Source organism: Desmodus rotundus, chromosome 5 (assembly GCF_022682495.2).
Source record: "Desmodus rotundus isolate HL8 chromosome 5, HLdesRot8A.1, whole genome shotgun sequence".
NCBI classification, from domain to species: Eukaryota; Metazoa; Chordata; class Mammalia; order Chiroptera; family Phyllostomidae; genus Desmodus; species Desmodus rotundus.
Genome location: NC_071391.1, coordinates 55,715,801 through 55,733,044, shown reverse-complemented (window position 1 = coordinate 55,733,044; position 17,244 = coordinate 55,715,801). Strand labels below are relative to the sequence as shown.

Sequence of the window (17,244 nt, the reverse complement as noted above, 5' to 3'; positions counted from 1 at the left end):
ATTCTGGATGATAAATCACATAGTAAATTGGAACCCAAATCATTTCAGTAAGGAAAGTATTACGGTTCTTTATAAATTGCTGATGTAAATTCATTTATTCAATCACCAGGTATTTGTTGAGCAGTCTTCTAGGTGTATTGGGGGAACCTAGAAGGGTAAAGCATGAAACCATATCTTCAAGAGACTGTAATCTCACTGGAGGCTATAATGACCTCACACACAAAACAGTTCACGGAGATGTAGGGCATTGTACTTACCAGACCCGAAGTCATTGGCCCAGGGAATAAGCATGCAGAAGTGAGAGTTGTAGCTCAAAATATTTGGGAATGGGTCATCATGAAGAAAGTGGACCTTGAGCAAGTCTAATATAAATGGGTGAAAAAATAAGAGGGAAGAAAAGAATATTCAAGAAGAAAACTTGAAAAGCGGAAGACAGAGGTGGGGCTGTGGGCAGAATACTAAATCAACATAGAGCTACAGAGAATTACCATGAGCCAAGTGACACACCAAGTACCATGGTGGACACGGACATGAAGGAGACACCAAGTGGGCTGCCAAAGTGCCGACAGTGCAGAGTCTCCCTGGCAGCCCGAGCTGGATCCCCTGCAGACAGGTGGCGTTTGACCTGCACCATACCTTGAATTTTTTCTCATCACTGTCAACTTAAAATTCTGGAACATTTATATAAAAGTCTAGAGTCTTCACATATCTTTAGAAACTTTAGAATCAGGCATTACTAGTCAGTGTTCTTGCATGGAGCAAGGGTCCCGAGTTGAGCAGTGAACATTGAAACTGGAATCAAAGGCACCTCAGATGAGGAGGCTATCCTAAGAGGGTAGGCCTGAACTAGAGGGATGGAGAGATTGGGGTGGACACCATGGCAGACAGAGAGAGAAGAGGGCGGCAACATACGGTCAAGCACTAGAGGGTGTGGTCAGATGATAGAAGCTGGGGGCAGTTAAAGTGAATCTTCAAGTGCCAATAATTCTGGAAACTGTATTTTATAAATATATTGTGATGCTTTTTAAAAATGTTTAGATCCTCCTCTAGTTTACATATAATGTTCCTTTTATTTTTATTGTTTAAGTTCCCTCCCCATTTAATGGACAAAACATTTAACTTGTGGTAAAGAGACTAGCTCTGTCGAAACAACAATGAGATACCATTGCACCCCTTTTAGAATGTTCAAAATCGAGAGCATTGACACCAAATGCTGGTGAAAAACTCTCATTCATTGCTGGTGGGAATGCAAAATAATATAGCTACTTTGGAAGACAGTTTGACAGTTACTCACAAAACTAAATATACTCTTACCATATGATCTAGCTGTTTTACTCCTTGGTATTTACCCAAAAGAGTTGAAAAATTACATCCTCATTAAAATCTGCACTTCGATGTTTATAGCAGCTTTGTTCATGATTGCCAAAACTTGGAAGGAACCAAGACGTCCTTTGGGAGGTGAATGGACAAATCAACTGTGACACATCTGGACAATGGAACATTATTCAACATTAAAAAGAAATGAGTTATGAAACCATGAAAAAACATGGAGGAAGCATAAATGTACACTGCTAAGTGAAAGAAGCCAATCTGAGAAAGCAACAATACCGTGTGATTCCTACCACATTACATTCTGGAAAAAGCAAAACGATGAAGATAATAAAAAGATCAGTGGTTCTGTGGAGAGGGTTGTGTGGAGAGGGGGATGAACAGAGGGTGAAGTGCAGGGGATGTTTTTAGGACAGCAGAACTATTATGTACGACAACACGATAATGGTAGATACATGGCATTATACACTTATCCAAACCTGTAAAATGTACAACACCAAAAGTGAGCCCTAAGTAAACTGTGGACTTTGGGTGATAATGACGTGTCATGTAGGTCCATCAGTTGTGTAACAAAGGTACCAGTCTGGTGGGGGACATTGATGAATGGGGGGAGGGGTATGCATGTGTGGAAGCAAGGGCTATATGGGAAATCTCTGTACCTTCCCCTTATACTGTGAACCTAAAATTGCTCGAAAAAAATGTCTTAAAAAATTTAAAAAGGAAGAAAGGGACTCTGATGTTTACTAGCTGTGTGTCTAAGCTCAGCCAACTTAGAGAATTCACTTATCTAAATGTGAGTAAAATAAAACTTCTAATATTTCCCATGGTTTTTATTCCCTAACAGGAAAGAATACATGAAAACACACTAAAATCTACAGTTTAATATAATCAGTCCTCACTATAAAGGCTTTAAATTAGAAAAAGTAAGTCATTTAAAGTGTGCTTAAGACATTTTATTTGCACACTAATGTAAAAACCTATTTCTTTGTTATTTCTCCCCATTATTAAAATAAGTATCATAATATACTGCAATGTAAAACTATATTTTTAAAAAGACACTTAAATCTCACAGGTTAAGAAAATCCCAAGTAATTTGGTTTAAAGACTTGTTCATATTATTTGAAATAAATAAATAAGGTCCAGGTAAAATAAATCAAATCTACTGTCACTCAAAGATTACATGTTTTGTGTCTTTACAAATAGGAAGCAATATGTCAAAGTGCAGAGGTCACTAACAAAATGCTCCCACATAAGTAGCATAGAGAAGTTATGGGGGATGATGCTTCACAATGCTCTTTCTGCAGAGTCACTTTGCATATTAAACATGTAAGGATAATTCTTACTTGCAAAGGAAAGACATTCTCTCCCATTTTTCTACTAAAATATTATAAAGTTTTCACGTCCCCTTTTTGACAGAAGCATCAGTACAGGATGCTTCACTTCTTAACTTTGCCAGAAGCGCAACTGTGATGCCACTGACAGCTCTTTGGCCTGAGAAACAGGAGAGAGAGGTGAGGCCACGGCACACTGGAGAGGGAGCGCCCCACCTACAGAGGACCCTGCTCCTGCCGACTGTTGCTATGCAACAAGCTTGAGAGCCATGCTGATAGAACATCTGATTCCACATGAAGCCATAAATCCCCATTTTAGGCCAATTTTTCTAATTTTAAACATGAGCAACTGATTAAAAAAATTGTAAACACTATGGGTCAGATTAGGCTTTCAGTTTTTCAGTTTGCTGATTTGCAATCTCGGGAATAGAACATGCTCTAGACTCTGAAATTTTGAGCCAGAAAATCTGTGTACTAATTCTGCCTTTGCAACTTACTGAACAGTAGAAACAGGCAAGCCATTTCATTTCACCCATTTACAAAGTCATCATGGTGATGTCTTCATCGGGTTTTTTATTTTTCTTAAGATTTTCTTTAAAATGTTCAAACACAAAGAAATGTTTGAAGAGTTTTACCATGAACTCGCCACCTACATTGCACTATTAACATGCTCCTACACAGGCTCTACAGGTGACCTATCCATCTATCAGTCATCAATCCATCCTACTTGTGGGTCAGTTTCACAGTAGTTGCCAACATCAGTACACCTCCTTCACTGGACTGCCTTGAGGATCAAACGGAATGACGCACAGAAAGCATCAACACAATATCAAGCACATGGATAAACCTCAGAATCACAATGGCCCCCTGCTCTCCGTGTATAGTTTGAATGTCACTGGACTCACTACAAGTGTGTGTTTTATACTGGAAAGAGAGAGATTTCTACAATAACGTTTTCATCAAAATCCTGTTGACCCTTATCTTCAAATTGTGTCCAGAACCTGGACTTCTGGTTCTAGCCCCACCCCCACCCTGCCAAAAAAAAAAAACAAGTATATCTTCATTCCTCTCTAATCCTTCCTCTTAAAAAAAATTAGATATAATAATGCAAGCAAACATAGGAAGACTCTAAAAGTTGGAAACAAGAAGTCAGGCTGCTTGGGGAGAAAGACACTGTGGTGCATTCCCTGGATTTTCTTTCTGTTTCCCGCATATCCTGGATGGGGCACTGGAGATGCCTGCAACTGGGAGTCCCCAAAAGACGCACATGAAAAAAAGTCTCAAGAAAAGCCCGTCCCTTGTAGTCAAAGGCCTGGGAAAAGGCAAGGCTAATAGGACAAGGAAACTTTTGATAATGCTAGCCCTACTCTAGCCAAATACCAAAGGGAAAACTGTCCTTCACCCTTACAGTGCCAGTGGACTACACGATAGCCAGACTTCTGGGCCCACCAGGGACAGCTGGGAGAAACAACCATGGGATGGCCCTCCGTGTCCTCCACTGGGCTGGTGTCGGCAGGCCAGACAGAGCTGGACTTCCTCCCCCGCCCAGCAGGAGCAAAGGGGCAGAGCCAGGAGGTGTGAGAGTGCTCCCGGATGAGGTTCACATTTGAATCAGTGTGTGACATAAAGCAGATGGCCCTCCCTAATCTGGGTAAACCCATCCAACCTATCGAGGGCCTGAATAGTAAGAAAAAAGCATAGAAAAAAAAAAATTTTTTCTCTTTTCTTTTCTGACTGTCTTTGAGCTGGGACATTGGTCTTCCCCGAACTTCAGACTCAGACTCAAACTGAAGCTTCCACCATCAGCTCCCCTGGGACTTCAGCTTGCCAGCGATAGATCCTTAGACGTCAGAGCACCTGTGACTGCACAAGCCAGCTCCTTGTAATAAAATTCCTTTACATCTCCGATTGGTTCTGTTTTTCTGGGAAACCCTAACTAATGCAGTCCTACTAACCACAAGAAACCGGATTCTGCCAACAGCCTGAATGACTATGGAAGTGGATTTTCCCCCAGAGCTTCCCCATAAAGCTTGGTCTGGCTGGCACATTGATGTTAGCTTTGTGAAATTCTAGGCAGATAACTTAGGCGAGCCCATCCAGATTTCTGACCTACAGAACTGTGAGATAATCGGTATTGTGTTAAACTACTAACTTTATGGTGACTGTCTCTCATCAGTAGAAAACTAATACACTGACTTCTTCATCTTCTTCTACTGTTCTCCTTCCTTTACTCACTCAGTTCAGCCACACTGGCCTCCTAGTTCCTTCTTTGCAATGCCAGGCACTCTCCCACATTAGGGTCCCTGCATTGGCTGTTCCTGCTGGCTGAACTGCTCTTCCTGCAGACGCCCATATGACTAGTTCCCTCACCTCAGTCTTTCCTCAAATGTCACTCTCTCAGTGAATCCTACCCAGGCCCGTCCCTGCCACAGCCTATCCTTCTAACACAGCTCTGCCTTTTCTTTTCCTCCAAAATATTTATTGTCTTCTAACCTACAGCATAACAAACTTATTTATTATACCTCTTGCTAATTGGTGGTCTACACTGATTAGAATGTAAGCCCATAAGGGCAGGGATATTTGTTTTGCTTACGAACTTTCTGAGCACCAGTAATATTTTCTGGCATACTAGATGCTTACAAACTATTTGTAGAATAAAACTAATTAACTCTATGTCAAGTTATATCATATTGTAGCATAACAAGGTGTGATGTGCATTGTACATCGTAAGGCTAAATATAGATATAATGCATCTCTTTGTGCATGGAAATATGACAGCAAATAACAGATTCTTTTTGTGATCATTAGCATAAAAATACATTGGATGGTTATTTGTCATTCTTACATCTTAAGACAGGAAAATAGAAGAGCTTTAATGATTGAAACTGAGATATTTGGAAAAGGAGGTAGGCGATAGAAAAGGCACACTGGTCAAACCTGAGGCTTGCAGAATACCTTTCTTAAAACTACTGATAAAGTAAGTGGAACTAGATGACCTCTGAGATCCTTCACGATCCCATATTCCATTATTCTGTGGCCTCTCTACAAATGCAATGAACTGTTGGCTCAAGGTTTGATCTCTCACCTTTTTTATTGATGACCCTCAAATCTGCATTTGTGGTCCTCACTAAGGACCCAAATCCCTATGCTCTGTGTCTGCCTGCTTCCAAACGTCTCCATGTGGGTGGTCCGTGTTACCTGAAACTGAATGTGTCAAAATCATACTCACCTTCATGACCCTGGATTTCACTCCCTTCCCCTTTTGTGATTTACTTAGATGTTCTTGCTCCCCTCTTGCTCCACTGCCTGAGTCCTCATCCGGGCCCACTGGTTCTCCCTCCCAATTTCCCCTCTTGTGGTTTTTTCATTATCACTGTCATCACCCTTATTTAGGTTTGTCACTATGTGAAACCTGGATTACTGGTCAATGTCCTAACTAATTTTCCACCTCCTGTGCTATCTGCACGTCCCTCTCCAACAATCCTGTACATGACAATTGCTTAATCTTTATAAAACAGATTTAAGTATTCTTGGTACCTCAAAGTGTTCCAGTGAGTCCCCACTGCCTGCAGAGTGACTTTTAATTCACTCTGTGAGATCTTTCATGTCTGGCCTATCCAAACCAGTCTCTTGGCCCCCAAGTTTTCACCCTCTTTTTTGGATACACCCATCTTGCCCAGTACTGTGGTGGTGTTTTAATCACAGGTAAAGTGGAAGTGGAAGTAAGGCTAGGTCAAGAAAATGTTTTGGGATTAAGGAAAGGCTTTGCATGGTGTTCTGGCACTCGTTCCAGTGAGGAACTCAGCATCTTCCCTGAAAGCAGCATCTTCCTTGACGTGCAGCGCTATCTTACTTTGGGAAGCCGTTGTCCTAGGCACTGAGTTGCTGGTATCATATATCCCAATGAAAGTAAAGCAATCCAAGTCTTGACTGGGTCACCCTGTAAGCTGTGTTCTCTGCTTGTTTCTGCAGGGAGCCCCGCAAGGTGGTCCTGCACAAAGGCTCCACTGGCCTGGGCTTCAACATCGTGGGCGGGGAAGATGGAGAAGGTATTTTTGTATCCTTCATTCTGGCCGGTGGACCAGCGGACCTGAGTGGGGAGCTCCAGAGAGGAGACCAGATCCTATCCGTGAGTATTTGTCCTTAATCTTCTTTCCCACCATTCGAGAAAAATTCACCTTCAGTTATGACTCCAAACGCACCTAAATTAAAAGGAAAAATGATGAGAGCATTATGACTTCAGGTGTATATTGCAGTTCAAATGGTGTTCAGTTGCTTGGTGTTTGTTACTTCCTTGGATTCAGGTAAAGGTGCTTTTTGTTTAGATTTTCTGAGATACACGTGCATTCAGTTGAACATTGAGAAGCATGCCTCTTTAAGGTATATTATTTTTTAACGCAAATATTTTTCCACATCCAGACTCTATTCTAAACACTGCACCTTTATACTGTGTATATTTTTTTTGCATACAACTATGTAAGAAAATTCATAATGCCCTGGCTGGTGCAGCTCAGTGGATTGAGTGCTGGCCTGTGAACCAAAGGGTCACTGGTTCAATTCCCAGTCAGGGCACATGCCTGGGATACAGGCCAGGTCCTCAATTGGGGGCATGCAAGGAGCAACCAATAGATGTATCTCTCGCACATTGCTGTTTTTCTCCCTCTCTTTCTCCCTCCCTTCTCCTCTCTCTAAAAAAGTAAATAAATAAAATCTTCTTTAAAAAATGCATAACACAGTGTTATACAGAATCTGGTGACATTGATAAGTGGTAGCAGCGTCACCATTTACCTCAATGAAAGAATTACCAACAACAAGTTATTGAGCACTTATTATTTACCAAGAACTTTATAAAAGTAATTTTTCATTCTCACAATCACCCTGCAAGGTATTTCCCCCTGTTCAGATGAAAAGAATAAGGTTCAGAGAGGTTAAATAACTTGTCAAAGTTTACCTAACTTGAGAGAGTCAAAAGCTGGGGTTTAAATATTCAGTTCTACTGCCCATCATGTCCGCTCTCCCTCCTTTATTTCTTTCTCCATCTTTCCTTTTTCCTTTTTCTCCACTTTCTTTCTCCTACTCAAATATTTATTGACTGCTTCTTTCCACTGCATTAAGCTGCCTCCCTAGTATAAACTTCACGGTAGGTAGTTAAATCCATTGTGAGTGTTCACGTCTACACTGAAATTTTGATAATAAGCAAATAATAATGGGGAATTACATAAGGAGCTTAGTTCTTATGACTGAGGTTGTGGTTCACAACTCAGTGAGGAACTTAGTGTGTGGTGTTCATTGTGTACTTAGTACTTTGTTTCGTAGCTATGATTTATAGCTGAAATTTTCTAAGAAACCTTGTATTTGCTAGCAATTATCCCATTCCCCCCCAAACACACACATGATTCACCCATATAACACAGTCAGTGGACCTAAGTAAAGTGTTCGGTGACCACGCCTTGTGTGTTCCTGTGGTTCTCCCACACATGCATGCTCCGCCCACTCTTCTGCTAGCAGATAACTGGAAGGATTCAGTGTGGAAGGAACAAGGGAAGGCCCCAGCCTCGCTCTGCCGTTCCAGTTGAATGTCACGCCTTCAACAACTTCCCCCATCTACGTCTTCTATACTCAAATGATATATAAGCTACAACTATAAGGTTTAATATACGCTATTAAGCTTGATTGCCTATATATTTTTTGTGTCTTGCTTTATCTACTAAGGGGTAAAAATTCCCTTAAAACCAAATTTTCTAGCTTACACATATATTATTTTATATCCTTGATATTCCTGGTACATAGCAGTGCCTCAAAATAATGTTTACTGAATGAAAAAGTACTGAATAAATATGATATGATGCCTGAGAGATTAATCTGACTCTAAAATTCTGCCTGGAACATGCTAATGCATCCTCATCTTCCTGGGTAAAAATCTGTACACTGGGGGTCCGCTCTGTCCTCTGATCACGACTGACATTCAGCTCACGTTGTCATAGTGTTTTCCCAGACACGGAGCACTTTCCCAGGCATTGATTTGGGGGATCTTAAATTCTAAGTGTCAAGATAGGTTATTGTCACTCTCACTTTCCACATCAGGGAACGGGGACTCAGAAAAGCCAAAGGATTTGTTCAAAGCTCCACAGCTACTGAATGTGATGTTGAACTCAAAATCAGGCGTTCCCGACCCCAAATCAGTGTTCTTTCTCCCCACACACAGCACAGTCTCTCTCCCAAACCTGTCGGTGGTCTCATTCGGCATCTTCTTAGCACCTGCTGCTGTGTACACGCACACTCGGGAGCACACAGAACTAGAAAGCGCTAATATTTACATGGTACTTTGGAGTCAGTCACTATCATAACTAACAATCCTGTAACAACCCCATTATGCTCAGGCTTACTGTGCTCATTGTAATGATGAAGAACACTGAGACACAGAGATGGCATTAGACTCTCTAACTCTGTTTAAATGGGAAATCCACTAAGCTATAGGTTTTATTCATTTTAATCTCAATGCATGTGGTAGAAAAAGGGATGAGCTAATAATCTTTTTATGGCTCAACAAAGAAAACTCACAAGTATCTGTACTTTTCAAAAGTAGATGTATCCATTTAAATATTATTGCCAGGACCACATTGTAAATAAGGCAACCAATTGGAATTATATAGTCTTCTTAGAGATTACAATTCACCCAACAAAACAATAATCTCTGAAGTTCAGATATATCCTTTTTTGAGTAAAACATTTGCAAGGAATAGTTCAATGATGAAACTGTTAACTGTTTTTTTGAAAATTAAAAGGAAAAGGGACTCTTCCTTTTCTCCCTTCTTATCTTTCAAAAATATATTTAAACTGTAGCTAGAAAGTAGCCAGATTCAAGGCTCAGTATTACAATTTCATTGGTTAACACTGTGAGAAAAGAATAAACAGGCTTGAGAAGCTCAAACATTACAATATGAAAAGAAAACTGTCAGAATCAAACTATTAACAATGGAATATGGAGGAAAAATATTCTGCATCTACAGCTTACAGTGGACATATCAGGACAAGCTATGCCTTTCTGGGAAACACAAGAACAAAAACTCTAATATTCAAGTTAAATACAAATTCAATACATATTACCAGGTCATATAAGATTAATTTGCAAGCCGGTTATGCTAACAGTAACGTAATATAGAGAAGAAAAATAGAATCTGCAGGGAGAGTAAGTCTCTGCTCTCAATTGGTCTCTATAGAGGACCATATAATAGACAATTACCTTTCTGATCACGGGCATAATGTCCATTCCTATTTTCCAGAATTATTCTCCCACACAGACTATAAAATTTTCCTAGATTATATATTTTACTAATGGCTTACTATGGGCCAAGTTCTTATTAAGACCTGAAGTCTCAAAGATGAATGAGATAAATATCCTCCAAATGTTCACAGCCTAAACGCAGATATATCCATATTATCTAATATGTGTGTGGGTACATAGATGTAGATATACGGTAGATATAGATGGCATACCGAGGAAAGAGACAAAACCCTTAGAACAGAGCATGTCATAGTGTAAGTAGTCAATGCTGCTCTTTCTGCTAACACTGCATTGAGAATGTGTCTGATTTTTTAAAACCTTTGTTTTATTGTTGTTCAAGTACAGTTTTCTCTCTTTTCCCCCACCACTCCCCACCACCCCTACCCACCCTCCCCACCTCCCTCCCCTGTTTTCACCCACCCCCCTTGTTATTGTCCATATGTCCTCTATAATTGTTCCTGTAAGCCCTTCACCCTTTTCCCCTATAATCCCCTCCCCTCTCCCCTCTGGTCACTGTCAGCCTGTTCTCAATTTCAATGTCTTTGGCTATGCTTTGCTTGCTTGTTCGTTTTGTTGGTTAGGTTCCTGTAATGGTGAGATCATATGGTATTTGTCTTTCACCACCTGGCTTATTTCACTTAACATAATGCTCTCCAGTTCCATCTATGCTGTCGCAAAGGGTAGTAGCTCCTTCTTTCTTTCTGCTGTGTAGAATTCCTTGTGTAAATGTACCATAGTTTTTTGATCCACTCATTAACTGATGAGCACTTAGGTTGCTTCCAGCACTTGGCTATTGTAAATTGTGCTGCTATGAACATTGGGGTGCACAGGTTCTTTTGGATTGGTATTGTGTCTGATATTTTTTAAAGAGTGTCAGATAACCGTGTATAAAAGGAAGGCCTCTTTAGGTGGTTTGAGCCATTCCTTCTTTGGGTCAAGGCTTGGACTACATCGGCATTTCCCAAAGTGTGAAGCAGCAGGGTTGTGTTCTGTTGCCTCTAAGAGAATGGTTTCCCTGGTACCAAGTTTCTCCACTGAAACTTCTCAAAAACATCTGTTACTAGTGTACATTGGGAATCTCTTTAGAGGCAAATAAAGTACCATATTTTGCCATGTATAATGCATACTTTTTTGCCCAGATTTTTAAGGGAAATATAAAGATGTGCATTATACATGGGTAGTGCCTGAAATCCTTGTATCTGTTCTTGTGTTTTAAAATTACTTGTTACATAAAATGTCTTGTATCATAGTATGTCCAAAAATAAATGCTAAAATCCCTTTATAATACAAAAACAAGCACCTAAATATAAATAAATAAATGAATTAAAAATTAAAACAAAAGATTTTTTTCCTGAAAGTTTGGACCAAAAACTTGGGTGTGCATTATACACAGCAAAATACGGGGTATATGGTTTCTTCCAAACAGATCTGACCACCAAACCCTCACATAAGGAGCACCTCACAGGACACCAGCAGTGGGAAACGCTTGCATCGATATTTTTATAGTTGCCCTAATTGACTGTTTTCCTACAAAGTAGTTGTCATGTCTGCCTATGAAGAAAAGGCAACCAGCTTTTTATGATGTTTGAAGATGATGGGCGCCATCTAGTGTCCATATACTCTCTAAACACCTTGCACAGCCACCAGAGAAGGAGGTCCTACAACAGAGTTGTAGATTTACCCTCCACTCCCTGCTCACCACCAGAGCTAGGGAACTAAAGTACCAGTTAAGATGCTGAAAGATAAAGAAATCATCACCTGAGGCTACATGCCATACGTGTATTGTGAGTGATCTTTTCTGTCTAAATTCTCTTTTATGTATTCTGTTTCTCAGGGTTTTGCTGTAGAAAGTCTAATCCCATAATTGAACCTTCTTCTGGAGGTTTTCATAAAGGAGAATTTAGGGCATTCAGCAGGCAGTCACATTAACTAGTGCAGTTGTCTCCTCAGGCATCCTTCCTGCAGAGGAAAAGATAGAAATGCTTCTGTTATTATTTGTTTCGATGCTTCGTTATGAAAAAAAACAAACGTGGAACACAGCACATAGAGATAATACCCCTATAAAGAGATTCTCTCCAATCTCCCCAAGCAATTTTAGTTTATTCCTTCCTCCAGAGTCTAAACAATATCACTCCAGCTGACCTTGCTACTCCAAAGCTCACTCTGGACAGACTGGAAATAGTTAGAACTAATGTGATTAGAAATAAGTATTATCAGAAGTGAAATGCTACAGCTATTTGGGTGAAGGGACAATAGGTAATTGTGAATTTGTAACTTGAAATTGGAATTACATTGTGTATTTAGGGCAAATAGAAACGAGTCACAGCAGACCTGGGTTTTTTATTAGTTCTCCGGGTACCTAGCTATCTTCACGTTTAGAGCTAGACATAGGACAAAGACTGTATCTGCACCAGATCCTTGCTATCAAGTTGTTTAAATAAAACTGGGTCCTATGTACACTATTCAACACCCTGGGGTACTACTGATTAAGTCACACTTATATTGTCACCTCAATTCTAAATCCCTTCTGGCATTATACCTGTGCCCTCGCTTCCCCCCACAAAAATAGAACGTCCCAATTATTCCTCTGATTCCCCGAAGTGATGCTCTTAGGAGCTTACAAAACCCACCCCTTTCAGTGACCGTGCCACTGTGGGCCAAGTCCTTCCTCTCTGGCTCCAGTCCCTCCCTCAGGGCGGAGCTTTGCTTTCGGTACTTGAGAGTTTCTGCTTTAGGGTCTCTTTTGCAAAGTTCCTGAAACCAGCACACCCCGAGATACCAGAGGGGCTTTGGGGGCCTGTGTAGAGATGGGGACTAGAGCATCTCCCCAGCTCCGTGTTGCTCTGTCACCTTGTTTCCAAAACCACAAAAGCTTCGACTAGAAGTCTCACCTAAGCAGCATCTTTAACTTCTCTCCTCTCATCTTCCACACCGGAGCCCCCAGACTCCAGCAAAACTTCCGCCCTGCCCTCAGGAACAAGCATCAGTCCCAGCGCTGGTCATCCATGACCAAGAAGACATTTTTTCTGGTTGAGCTCCACCCAATCCACCCTCCCACACCCAGAAGAAGGGCAAAGACTCGGAGACCAACACTAGGTTAAGCGCAGCAGTACATATGTGCACATGGAGTGATTCAACATCCATATTCAGGTTACAGGGAATTTCACAGCATCCCCCAAGAAAATGGGGAGACCTGTTCTTCCTACCCAGCCTTGTCACCAAGGGCCTGCTTTATAATTTTGCTCAAAGAGGCTCTATTTGCTAAAGGAAACAGTGAACTTCTTTAGCTTAAAAGACATTAAGTAACATGTATTTTTGTGCATTTCCACCCTGCCCCCCGCTCCTTCTCATCAAGATCTGAGAAATACCAGGGTTCTGTATCAGCCAGGGCACCTGGCTTTGAAGTGAAATCTAAGGAAGTGGAGGAGACAATGTTGATGTTTTTGAAAAGGTGAAGAGTGGTTACCCTAACTGTGACCAGGCTGCCTCCCCAACCCGCGTGCCTGTTCCAGGCAGCGCTCTCCCTGCGGAACCCCACCCCCTACACTCACCAACTCTTCAGTCCCTGGCTTTTGACTCGCAACTGTGGAGCCCACTCAGATTTCCCACTTTCCTGCCTCGTCTTCCTGACCGACCCAGAGCTCCCAGCTGCCCTGCTCAGGGGAGAGATCTTTCTTTGGCCTTGGCAGCAGACCCCCACCATCCCAGCTGACCCCTGGCCCACCCTCCAGAGGGTAGGGGCTCGGCAGGTCCCCTTCTGTGAGTCCTTTATTCCTGTTTATTGCTTAAGATGTATAAACATCACCGTTGCATACCAACGTCCACAGTCTGCGAAGAGCTTTCTTAAGGAGCATTTCACAGACCTAGTAATACACAGAACACATTTGTGGAAATATCACTTGGAGAATAGCTGGAACTGATATCATCAAACTGAATTTCAGACTTTTGAATGCTCCTTTTAAAACGTGTTAATGGCTTTTTGTCATCCTTAAAGTCCAAAATTCTTGACAAGGCCTCTGAGGTTTGGCAGGGTTGGCCCCTGCTTGGCTCATCGGCCTGCTGTACACCACTTCCTCTACTCTCACTTAGGCCCCAGCCCCCCTGGCTTTTTGTTTTGCTCCAGTCAGGGGGGATATTGAAAATATGTAGCAATTTGGCACATACGATGGCACATGCAAGTTAGCACCACTCTGTGTTGTGACTGGCCACAGTGCCGCAGCGCAGAACTACGGGAGGTGGGTCCTTCCAGGTAGCCAGTGTTGTGAGTCCTCTGGGGGGGGTTGGAACAACGGTTAGTTACTGACAAGCCACGTGGACGTCTTTCACTGTTGTAACAAAAGGCATAGCATATCGATGAAAGAGAGCTCCCGCCACGTGCCCGTGCGTGACCTGAATTTCCTCAGCAAAGGAACTTAGAATGAATAAGGGCCTTCTATCACCTGAGAGGGACCTGAGAGGGCAGGCTCCACTTAGGAAGCAGTGCCATTGTCTGGCATGGAAGGTGTAACACATGTCAAATGCACAAACTCAGTAAGCTCTGTATGCATAGTGGGAAACCAAAATCAGCATTGCTCTTTTCCAGTTACATTCCTTAAGTACTGCTTGCTTAATGTGTCACCAACAAATTATTTATCGCAACTGGTAGAGCTGCAGCAAAAATACTACTAAGTATTTTAATACTACTTAAAATACTACTTAAAGTACTTAATACTACTGAGTTCATATCCCACAGTATATGAAAATAACTTTAAAATGTATAAGAAAAAGGAAGCTAAATGTCCATATTTTCACTTAATCTTCTCACTTCGGATGCATCATTTAACTTTATTTTTCTTCAGGAGGAGTATGAAGATGTGTGCATGTGTGTATATGCCATATGTGTGTGTGCATGTGTGTGTATATGCCATATGTGTATGTGTGCATGTGTGTGCTCCGTCTGATGACAGACCCATGGAAGGCCATTCATTAGTGCACTTTAATCAGCAGAAATACCAAAGATAACGGGGTGGGTGGGCAGGATTGAATGTGGAAGGTGGGGGCGGGTAGGGGAAGGAGAGTAATCGGGGGATAATCGGGACAGCTGTAATTGAGCAACAATTTTAAAAAGAGAAAAAATCAGCAGAAATATAACTAGAACTCTGTCCTTTGTGCCTTTAGAGACTTGGGGAATAGAACATTGTGGTGAAGTGAACCAGATCAGGCAGGACAGTTGGGAAGGAAGACCCCGGTGGGGACACAGCAGTGGGAACTCGGCACAAGCAAAGCCAGGGTTGCTTGTAATTGGAACTAGACTGTTGTTCTCCTCAAATAACAATTCCTGTTTGGCTTCAGATACAACCACTACCAATTTCCTGGGAATCTTCCCTGGACTCCACATTACTGAATAAGCCCAAAAAGATTAATTCCAGCAAGCACCCTTAGGGTCAATTCTGGACAAAATGACTTTGAATTCAGTGTGAGAAGGGAGAAGGGGTAAGAGATATTTATTGTGCATTTCCTATGTGGTATGTGCTTCACGCAGGCTTATTTCTGTTATCTCACAGGGCAAAGTCTGAGACTCGGAAAGTTTAAATAACTTGACCAAGACCACACAGTTAGTAAAAGGTGAAGCTAGGACTAGACCTTCGGTCTGCCTGATTTCAAAGTTATTATTTTCTTCAATTTCCAAGTTAACTTCACAAGTTCAATCAACTCCAGTCATGCTATTCCCCTGCATGATATTGTGATTTATAATAAGAAATAAATATTTGGTCTTCATCCCCATTTCTGGCACAGAGCTCCTAAAACCCTTGAAATTTCCTAACTGAAGAGAGTACAAAGGTGCGTATGTAGTTATGTTGACGATGTAACTTTTGGACTGTACCTAAGAATGGGGGCTGGTTGCCAGGGGAACCACATGGAGGGTTGGAACTTTTAGTCCCAAACCTCAGACCTCCTGGGAGAGGATACAGGCTAGAGATTGAATCAATCGCCTATGGCCAATGATCTAATCAATTATGTCTATGTAGTGAAGCCTTCATAAAAACCCAATGTGGCATTACTTTGATCTACAGCCAGTCCATCGGAAGCACGAATGACAACTGGGATGGGAACCTGGCATCTGAAGTGGCCTAGGGGTGAGGGGAAGGCAGTCTTGTGGGACTGAGCCCTTAGCCTGTGCGATCTGGTGCTGTCTTTGGGTAGATGGTGTAAGAACCGAATTAAATTGTAGGAGGCCCAGCTGGTGTTGGAGAATTGCTTGTTAGTGTGGGGGAGCACCCCCTCCCCCGCCACTTGTCAGAGTTGGTGACTATCTTTACTGTGCTTAAACCCTTTCCACAAGTTCCTGCTGCCCTTTCATCCCCATTCCCTCTTAAGGCCTTAGAAGGTGTGTGATGTGCCTCCTTCCTGGCTAGTCTCACGTCTCCCCAAGTTCCCTCTCACTCTGTATCCTATCACCCTTCACATGGTGCATTCTCCCTGCCTCTGGGCCACCTGCTGATCTGCGTCACTTTTCCTCCCTGGCCCTGCCCCCTGGCTGGGCTACACTGTATACATCTGTCAGCCCAAGGTTGAGACATTACTTCTTCATAAATATCCTTCTGGCCCCCTGGTCTGGGTCAGGTCACCCTGTTTGTGCCCCCCAACACCTGTACATACTCAGAACTCAAATTTGCAAACTCTTTGGGGGTAAGAATGGCACCAGTTGTCTTTGCCACTATATTTCTTTCTTTTAAGATTTCATTTATTTATTTTTAGAGAAAGCAGAAGGGAGGGAGAAACAGAGGAAGAGAAACATCAATGTGTGTTTGCCTCTCAAGTGCCCCATACTGGGGACCTGACCCACAACCAGGCATGTGTTCTGACTGGGAATTGAACCAGAGACCCTTTGATTCACAGGCTGGCACTCAGTCCACTGAGCTACACCAGCCAGGGCTGCCACTATATTTCTAACCTCTGGTGCAGTGTCATATCCAGAGTAGGACACTATATTTTCTGTATTTTCAACATATATTTTTCTTATATATTTTCTCTATATTTTTTCTTCCCCAACAAAAATAAAATAATCATTTGGAGACCATGTCCCTTTTGATCTGCTCCTCATCTCTTTTAAAGACCAAATGTGGATTCACCTCAAAGGACCAATGATCCATTTAATCATTTTTTTAGAGTGTCTATTGCTGTTTAATAGAGCTACACAGACTTTTCATGACCAGGTACATTGATTTCTAAATCCCTTTACCTCAAAAGACATTTTTAATTGTTTGGGGGCCTAAAGTGCTTAAAACGGAAAGTCGTCGGCCTTAGAAATGGAGCCCT

General features: G+C 41.9%; 1 protein-coding gene across 18 annotated transcripts in view; it reads left to right on the top strand.

Annotated features, from left to right (window-relative positions):
• DLG2 (discs large MAGUK scaffold protein 2) overlaps positions 1 to 17,244 on the top strand; it is a 1,324,826-nt gene that overhangs the window by 957,964 nt on the left and 349,618 nt on the right. For all 18 annotated transcript variants that reach the window (XM_053925682.1, XM_053925677.1, XM_053925676.1 and 15 more), the window contains one exon: positions 6,633 to 6,789. In XM_053925682.1, the coding sequence (XP_053781657.1) occupies positions 6,633 to 6,789 (157 nt within the window). The remainder of the gene's footprint in view (positions 1 to 6,632; positions 6,790 to 17,244) is intronic.